Consider the following 9,608-nt stretch of genomic DNA (forward strand, 5'->3'; position numbering starts at 1 on the left):
CGTTGTTACGAACCGACGGTCCACACAGTTGAAGTTACACAAACGCACAACACACACAGTACTACACACTTACATACTAATATATATATATACACTTATATATATATATATAATAATATGTATGTGGTTGATCATCTTCATAATAATATTACTACATGTGTGTGTCGTCCATTTTTCGTTCGTAGACGACATTCAGCGACTTAACGTGAAACACACTAACATAATAATGTTCGCGTGTCAACGTTAAGTCGCTGAAAGCTGCGCACGCGCACGCGCACAACATCATACGTGCGCGCATCTGCGCGCGCCGCATGACATTGTTGCAAACTTAAACGTATATAGTATCGGAGGAGAAATACGTTATACGATGAGATATCCACGTACCAAGCGACCGAGTGAACTGAAAAGTTTCGAGATCAGCAGATCAGGGATCGTCGGTGGTGTCATTCAAACACTACCTACCCTCGAGGTGAGTGAAAGCCGACAGTGGAGACCTAGCCCCCGCCCCTACCCTCCCCCCTCCGCTCCTCCCCACCCACCCAGATATTGGTATTGAATATGTTGAGAGGGTGGCCTCCATCAACCTGAAGAACTAACATCGACCACCACAAAAGAACCTGAGGCGCTGCAGAGCGGGGGTGTGTGGCCGGGGGGGGGGGGGGGGTGCCTGGGTGTTTGTCTAGGTTCAACGACTTGGTGAGTGTTTGAGTCTTCATTGGTGTGGTGTGACACAGACGCCTATGAAGGCAGGAACGCAAGCACCCCCCCCCCCCCCCGCGCGAGCGCGCGTGCCTGCTGGGTTTCTGGTTACTACTACTACTACTACTACTACTACTAGTTAGTAGGTACTATAATACATATATGTATGCATAGTTAGAGATGCGTTTAAGACGCTAAGATCACCCACCATGATATATTTTTTTTGCATTTATATTGTAGTTAGGTAGGTAGGTACCTAGTATGTATGTTCGTTCGAGGTGTGTTCTCGCTCTCAAGCGGCTTGTCACAGCTTGCCCGTGCCGTCGTGGTGTATATGTACGAAGTGAGAGTGCGAGTTAGTTTCGTTTAGCGTTCTTGTTGTGTTATTCGTTGTTTACATCTACATATCTATGTAATATATTGTCTGAGCGCTTGCTTGTTTCGTTGTTGTATTATTGATATTACGATCGAGATTTACAGGAGGAACGGCTAATAGACGTCAGTTATAATCGATGTAAACTTCATTTGTATCGAGAGAAAGATTATTTTTTTAAATTTCGATGTTCGTTACCGTTCGTGTATTAATTTTTTGACCCGTTACCGTTCGTGTATTAAATTGACTATTTAAGATGCGCAAGCGCATCTCAATGGGGCGCGGTGAAAAATTACGTTTTTTTATATGTTTAAAATTGAGTTTGTTGAATCAGAGTGTTATATCGTTAGTGTACCGTTCGTGTATTAATGAAATATTAATACGTTCAATATTCAATTTCGCGGCACCTTGTAAGAGAGGTAGGCAAACATTGTAACTCAACTCACAAAATATTAAAGCTAGGCTTTGTTCCAAGATGTACGTTCAAGACATGTAAACATAGAGCAGTAATGTGCTACGTAGGTAACAGCTGCCTGCCTTGATTAAGACATAAATATGCAGCAGCGGTACAAAACATGTATGCCTCGCATGAACAAACCCCATTCCGCCTAGTTTCTGTTTATATGTCCATTTTGAATTTTATTAATATTTGCCCTTCTAGAGACTGGTGTTGGGACACAGAATGGCTGTGAAACTTCAGCTTGTTATGTTAACCAACTTAATAGATTGCGTATAGATATCGCATTCCCACGGAACATTTCTGCTAAAATAATTAAAAAATGTATTTTTGAATTAAACGTTAAGTACGTTTAATTTAAAATCAATCACAAAGGAATAAAAGTCTAAAAATAACTGTAAGACTTTAACAATCTAAATTGGGTATTGAATCATAATAAATTTACAAAGGTAAGTACCAGTAACTTTCAAATTGTCAGCGATCCGTGAACGAAAACAAACATAAGAGCATTAACTGTCTGTCACCCCACACAAGTTAATCGGCTGGAAGGGCGTTGCTTAATTGCTTGCGTAAACACAGACACTACTTATTTATTTAAATGTATTTGTATTTAGTGAACTCGAATAAAATTGTCTTTAAATATATTGATTGGATAAAATTGTAGAGCAATGTAGAGCACTGAAGACTTAGTAAAAATCTCGTGATTAGTCTAAAGTTTTTTATTCGTTTTCTGTTCTAGAGGTAACCCAGTAAAGAGTTTCAGTTATGGTATATATTTTTATTTAAGAAAAAACCAGTGATCTGGTTGTCACTGTTATAATTGGGTATGAAAAGTAAAATCGTTCATCTCAATTAGTATTGTGTATTAGTAATCCCACGATATAACGGTTCGAATTCAAACAGAAATAATTCAATGAAAATTTGTAAACATTAATAACCGGGTACAGTCATAAAAATATAGTATAGTATACAGGGTATGGTGGTATGTAACTATTAATTCTATTTTACAACACACCAAAATTATCTAATTTAAGTTGTAATTTTAAGTTGCTGTAATTGACTCTGAAATCCTTATTCCTTTCAACTCTTTAAATGGCTCCGGCTAATTTATCCACCATTCGAAAATAAGACAAAGTTCGCATTCCCAACTTGCGGTTTCAGTAATACAATATTTATAGTGAAAAAATAATAAAGCTACGTAGAGACAAATGAAGAGCACTTAAGAGGAGCTCAGTACAATTAGTCCAAGTAGAAAAGTATGAACAAGTAAAACACATTTCTTTTTGTCACCCGTGTAATTAGTTTTAAAATCTTATTCAGTTGTTTGCTTCGAGATTAGTTCCAAGGACATGCCCGTTAGTGCGATTCACCCGTTCAAACAATATAACTAATGGCTACCGGGCATAAGGAGCGAAGTGAAATCTCAGCTCCTTGTTATTTTATTTCGCAAAAACACCGACAAAGGCAGAATTTTTGCGGAAAATATAAAATAAGATTCAGACTAAAAATATTCCGAAAATCTGAACTAGATTGAGTTATGTGAATGTAGAATTGTAAGAGAATTCGTAATTCCTTAAAAATAATTTGCTTTGAAGTATGTTCCGATTTTTCAATTTTGGCTGTGCGTAAAATACTTTTTATAAACTTCTTACAAAATGGAAAGAAAATCCTGGCCAAAAATGACATTTAGTAATTATTGAATTCAAAACGTAGCTACTCGATTGTCTAAAATATGAATCGACAATTTGAATATCGGAACTCCGTCTGAAACTGCACTGCACACGACTAAAACCGTTCAAGCACAACGGTAAAACGAACATTTGAATTGAAACTTAAGCTCATACTACTTAAAGTTCAATTTACAGTTAAGGCAGTAAAATATGTTTACTTTTGGCAAAAAAAAAAATGAAAATCGAATTGAGAAAGAAGTAACATACAAATAAGCTTGTAAAATCGTTAATCCGAAGCGATCAATCGTAGTTTAAAAGAGGACTTAGTTTAGTCGTGTGCAGTGCAGTTTCAGACTATATATTAATCCACTTACGGTAAGTTTGGGCTTCAAGCAGTATAGATGGTGTCCCTTATTGCATCCGTCGCACAGCAGCATGTTGTCGGGGTCTGTCTTGCGCCTGCACAGCCGGCAGCTTGCGTTGAGGATGCTGGCTGACCACGTGATGCTGGAGTCTAGCGTGAACAGGTGCAGTACCAGCTGCGACAGGCTCTTGCACTCCATGAGGGATACCTCCCATCGCTCCAGGGCTTCCAGGTCTAAGGGCTTATTTCTTGCTTCACGGTCCTTTCGTTCTTTGTCGTCGAGTCCTGGTATGAAGGTTTTTGTTATGATTGTGTACTGAGCTACTTACGTAGTATAAAAGAAAACGTTAAATGAAAGGTTTTTTCTGCCTCAGTCAATTTAACAGATTATGCTATATAACAAAATATAGGAGTAATCTAGAACGATATCCATACAGATATCGCGAAACGTGAATTCAGTGTTGTAGTGGATTCGAAACTGTGGAAGATATACTAGGGCGGTTTAGTTTTTAAGAAGCGGTCGAAGGGGTATGGAGTTGTCAGGGGAATAGGAGATCAGTGTATGTAGTGGTGAGTGTTACCGAGCGGGCGGCGCAGGTACTTGTGGTGGATGGCGCGCGACACCTGCAGCAGGGCCGAGGCCAGCGCGCGGACTGTGGGGCCGCTCGGGGCCGGGGCCGGGGCCGCGGCGGAGGCCGGCCCGGGGCCGTTGAGCCCGTTGCGCGGCGCCTCCAGGTAGTGCCCCGGGTCGCGGTATTTGTTTAAAGCGATGGACTGCCGCTCCTCTTCCTCCATGTCTGTGTCAGATGCACGCGTATTGGTATTAATGCACTGTCTATAATACAAATCAACGATTTCTGGCTAAATGCGCCCCTCGCATATTGTATATAGTTACTAAAGTAGTTCATGTCAAACAGCATTACATTATCAGGTGGATTTTATCTTTGATTGGGCTAAAACCCTCAAAGATTCCGGCAAATTGTCCGATGAGAGCAGCCATGGGGTTATATGTAGATTTGTTTAAAATATTGCTTAAAAATCGATTAAATAGTTAAGGCATACCGTCGGGCACGTGCAGCTCTCCGTCGGGCAGGTGGTAGTCGTCCCGGTACTGCTGGCGCGGGCCCCACGTCAGGAACTCCGCCTGCTTGTCGTAGCCGCGCAGCATCAGCGTGCCGCGCCAGGCCTCGCGGTCCTGCCATCAAACAAATAAATAAAAAGTGATCCGACGGGAACATTAAATACCGGAGGTGGGGGGGGGGGGAATAAAAACGATCCTGTGCGTTAATCATGGTAACTATCTGTGCACCAGTTTCATCTAAATCGAACAAACTTTCGCGTTTATAATATGAGTAGGATTGGGTATTTTCGTATACACTTTTCGTGCAGATAAATGAGCAATGATTCCTAAAAGCAAATAGTTTATTTTTCATGCATATATAATGTTACATAAAGGAATGGAGGATGGAAAAGGCGGAATCGGAAACACAATAATAAGTTCGTATGTTAACAAAAGCTAGTACGTATTTTGCTATTTTAAAAATGTGTCACCTTGACTTTGAGCGCGCCGAGGCAGCCGTGGAAGATCTTCTCCTCGAGCTCGAGGATGTGGTCCCGCAGCGACAGCTCCAGCGCCTCCGCCAGCGAGCAGTCCGCCGGCACCGCCAGCGACAGCTGCGGCTTGCGCAGCCGCGTGTAGTGCGTCGGACGGCCGGGGCCTGACACATAAATACCAATCAATTATTATTGCAGTCCATTACTCACATTTTATGTGAAACCATAATGAAACGGTTTTCTGCGCAATGGACCTATCCCAGAATCAAGGTAACAACAAAATGCAAAATGTTTAAATATGAGAAAATTTACAAAATCAGCTAAGTCGTATAAATTTTTGCAGTGATTTTAGCTGGTATACTTACCGGCACGGATCTTGAGCGCTGACCTTCATCTGCGCAGAAGTGATTTATTGGGTCCCTTTTGCGGTATGACGTGAGGCGAGGGGCGTACAACGTGCAGTGATTGTCCCGCAGCACATCGCGACATAGCCGTCATGAGTGATTCGTTATTTGATGCAGATCTATGCACCTCAAGACGACGAGTACGCACATGCAAAACGATTCCCACTCTTCCGCCGAGCGGTCAAGATCCGTGCCGGGTCTGGCAGGAACAGGTCTCGACAGTACGGGGTGGGGAGCTACAGTGAGTCCCGCAGAGCTACTCACGGGCGCGGCGGCGGGGTTGAGCAGATGCACGGGGCAGCGGTCGAGGTGCGGCAGCAGGCGCGCGCGCTCGCCCAGCAGCGCGGCGCGCAGCTCGGCCTCGCGCAGCCCGCGCGGGTTCAGCGCGCCCGCCAGCGCGTCCAGCGCCGCGCCCGAGTGGTACACCCACCAGCGCGGCCGCTCCGACTGGGCGACACACACACACTCAACACATGCCATTGCATATGGTGTGAAGTTCAGGACAAAACGGTCCGGAACAAAGGAGAAATTTACAGAGCAAAGGCTTACAAATTAAGTTACACTGGGTTGATACGATGGAGGGGCTTTTCTTTGAACTGCATATACAAGGTACTATTTCTACCTCTGTGCCAAAAATCAATAAAATTGGAGCAGTAGTTTAGCCGCAAATGATTTTTTTAGTTTTTGCAACGTTTGAACACGATGTATATTTCCTAACAGCTGATTGTGTCTACACGCATAGGTCAGGCACCTTACAACGATAAATCTGAGTATAGCAGCTCTGACGCAAGTCACAAGTACAACCAAATATTTTTCGCTAAAAAAATGGCAAAGCAAACAAGGAAGCAATACACCACACAGACATACTTGCACTTTCATTACGAGTGACAATCATAGCAAAACATCCCGTCCATCCCTGTGATTAACTGTTGTCATTGCGATAGGACTCGAAATTCAACTTTAGTTAGTGATTTAATTACAAAAATAAATAACAATATTCTCTGTCGGGATAAATGTATTGTGCGTTAATGTGAATGGAGAACAATTGTTCTGGTGGTGTTTGTGAGCCTATTTGAAAGCTTAACCTACCATAGAAGAGAACGCCAGCGGAGGGCTAAGTCACCGCCCGCCTTTATACCTACGAGATAACACACGCCACGTTCGGCGCGCGTGCGTCGTAGCCGCTTTGTTCCCTAACTATCTAAGGTCAGTTACAAAGGGTGGTTGCATTTCACTCTGATTTGTAAGATATTTAGTTTTTTTGAAAAACCAAAAAAAGGACCTTTCTGTTGCCTTTAATTTTTAATCCGTGTCTAATTAATACTAATCACGTATAGTATACGTAGTGTAATTTAATGCCCCTCCGTCGTATCAACCCTCAATTGAATGCTAAATACAATAAAAAAATGAGTTAATTATTAAAATGAGGTAAGGCTACAAGAGTATGAGTTTTTAGCAATAAGGTCGACATTAGCCCAGCAAAGCTTACCTTTCCATGCACGAGGCAAGTAGCAGCGTCTCCTGTACACATGAGCAGGTCTCGCAGCTGCTGCGTGTTGGATTCCAGCCCATTGAGCTTCTGCGACAACCCGTTCAGGTTGGCTAGCGGCTTTTTAGGAGAATTGCCGCGGGAATTTGAGCCCGACTCGTTCTCTTTGTCGCTACCGGCTGTAAGTTAAAATGAACCTTAGTGCTTCGTAATAAGAGATTCAGAATAATTAATAAGAGAAAAAGTGCAAAAAATTTCAGTATAGACGACATTCATCCATCGATAACTACCCTTAAAATGTGACAAGTGAATGGTCTATAGGTACAACCTCAGATCTCGATGCCTACCAGGCGCAAATTTCAATAATGAGATCCAGGTGTTTAGTGATCGCTAGTCCAATAAATCCCCTCAGCGTGACGCGAGCGTGTCTAGCCCCGTGCTACTCGCCTCGTTCCTTCTGCTGCTCGAAGAGCGCCTGCACATGCTGCAGCGTGTCGGTGTCGCCGGCGGGCAGCAGCGGCTTGCCGCACACGCCGCGCGGCTCGGCGCCCGCCTCCACGAACAGCCCGCCCAGCGACCGCATCACCCAGTAGCGGTGGAACGCGCGGTCAGATCCTGCGGGGGGGAAGATAGGTATCAAAAATCCGTCTTTTTATATTTGTTCAAATTCTAATGTGCAAAATGTGCAACAAAATGCCTATTGGAGAGAAAGTACTTGACACCTGCTTCACACACGTATTATAAAGGGTGTCAGACTACGAAATTTAATCCTTGTCTTATGGTTTCACAAACCAAGTGGTCGCACAAAAGCGCTCAGACTTAGGGCAAGGCGTTTGTGTATTCAAATCATGACACGTCACACACATGGCGTGGTGAATTCTTCTAAACTCAACACATATAGTGAAATAACTAGTATACCCACCGACATACGACGTGTACTCGAACAGCTCAGTCTGCAGCTCCTGCAGCTTCTTCTCGTACTCCTTTCTCTTCTCCTCGCTGTCCGCCGTCAGCTTCTCGATGGCTGCCTTCGTCTCCTCGTCCACGGCGCGCGCCTTCTCGCCGCTCTGCTTGTTCTCCTCCTTCTTGGCTGCTGCTTCCTTCTTTAGCTCTTGTTTCGCGGCTTGGACTTGGACTTCGCGTTTACGTTCGTTTGTCTGTCAAATAGTAGTAAGTTTATTTAGTGATCTATGTTGTTAAGAAAATAATTTTCGTGTGACATGATATTCATTTTACTAAATATCATTTGTACCGTGAAAAGCGTCTGTATTTAAAACAGAATCCAAACTATAAACTGCTTTTACCTTTAAATTAGATTTATATGCAATTTTGACCTTAAAATTATCTTTTTTTAATGTCTTTAACTTGAGAATGCTAGCTACTCTTGAAATAAGTAAAATGAACACACCTGTAACAGCCTTAGCGCCTGTTTCGTGTTTTTCATTTCCTCGAGTTTTTCCTCGACGACGTCTCGCACCGTCGCGTAACTTAGTATTTGGTTCATTAGACACTGTAGCACCAAAAACTTATCCTCTGTGGATAAAAAAAGGAAGTCAGGAAATTTGAACTAAGAGTTACATCAGCTAATATTGATGAAATAAAAGAAAAAAGCGTGTTTGTGATTGCAATTCATATGCATCATATAAATGTTCATCAGTTATATGACTATATAAGCCAGCATGCACTCGCCTAGCGGCAGGTCGGCCACGTGCGCGCGGGCGAGCGCGCGCAGCAGGCGCGGCTGCGTGACGCGCAGGCGCAGCCCGCGTCGTCCGCGCTGGTGTAGCCGCGCGCGCCTGGTAGCGCCACGACGCGCAGCGCGCGCCCGGGCCCGCGCCCGACGACAGCAGGTGCAGTCTGCCAGGGGGATGGTACACTAGTTTCATTTATGGACATTTGATGTTTTGCTTGACCGTAAATATGACACACTTGGATTTCTCTTATTTTACATTTTAGTTTTATGTGCTCGCACCTACCCATATTTTAATGATAAACATTAATACAGTACCCCACTGTATTTTATTTAAAATATTTGTAAGTTTCTATAGTAATACCAATTGCTTAAAATTTTGTTATATTGAGAATCTCTACATTTTAATAGATCAATGAATTACTCACTGTTAATAATATTAGTTATTATCACACTGCTATTGCTAGTCATTATTTTAAAAATAGACACGGAAATTATGATAGATAACAACAATTATTTATTTCTAAATTCTAGTTAAGCTTGTTTTTGCATTTTATTTCATGATTTTAGTCATAGTACATATCAAATTGTCATATTACATAGTAATTTTAACCTTTTACTCTGAGATAACTGATACTAATCTTAATTACGAGATAATTACTTAATTAGTTTATAGAATAATGATGTTACCTTAAAACTTCACTGACTGTGGTGGGGTCGAGAGGCAGTTTGCTGAGTGGTGTTCCTAGATAGGTCTGTGACCATTTGCTGGCTTTAGTGGCGAGCTCCATGGCCTTTGTGACGCCCATATCACTGTCTATATGTTGATCTTCTGCAAGCGAAAATAAGAAATGTTTGAAGACAATCGCCAACCCGCAGTAAAGTAGTGTGGTGATCAATGCTAAAAC

General features: G+C 42.6%; 1 protein-coding gene across 1 annotated transcript; it reads right to left on the minus strand.

Moving 5' to 3' along the window:
* Positions 1-3,492: 3,492 nt before the first annotated feature.
* LOC113506684 (bromodomain adjacent to zinc finger domain protein 1A-like) lies at positions 3,493-9,532 on the minus strand (the record flags this gene model as incomplete). Its single annotated transcript, XM_026889516.1, is given in 13 exon segments — positions 3,493-3,848; positions 4,145-4,360; positions 4,626-4,758; positions 5,115-5,281; positions 5,782-5,968; positions 7,011-7,189; positions 7,458-7,625; positions 7,933-8,167; positions 8,419-8,543; positions 8,700-8,774; positions 8,777-8,800; positions 8,803-8,867; positions 9,391-9,532. Coding segments are annotated over 13 exon segments (2,042 nt in total), but the record flags the coding sequence as incomplete, so codon positions are not given.
* Between the last annotated feature and the right edge of the window lie 76 nt (positions 9,533-9,608).

This window comes from Trichoplusia ni (genome assembly GCF_003590095.1).
Source record: "Trichoplusia ni isolate ovarian cell line Hi5 chromosome 23 unlocalized genomic scaffold, tn1 tig00000458_group22, whole genome shotgun sequence".
In the NCBI taxonomy this organism is placed as follows: domain Eukaryota; kingdom Metazoa; phylum Arthropoda; class Insecta; order Lepidoptera; family Noctuidae; genus Trichoplusia; species Trichoplusia ni.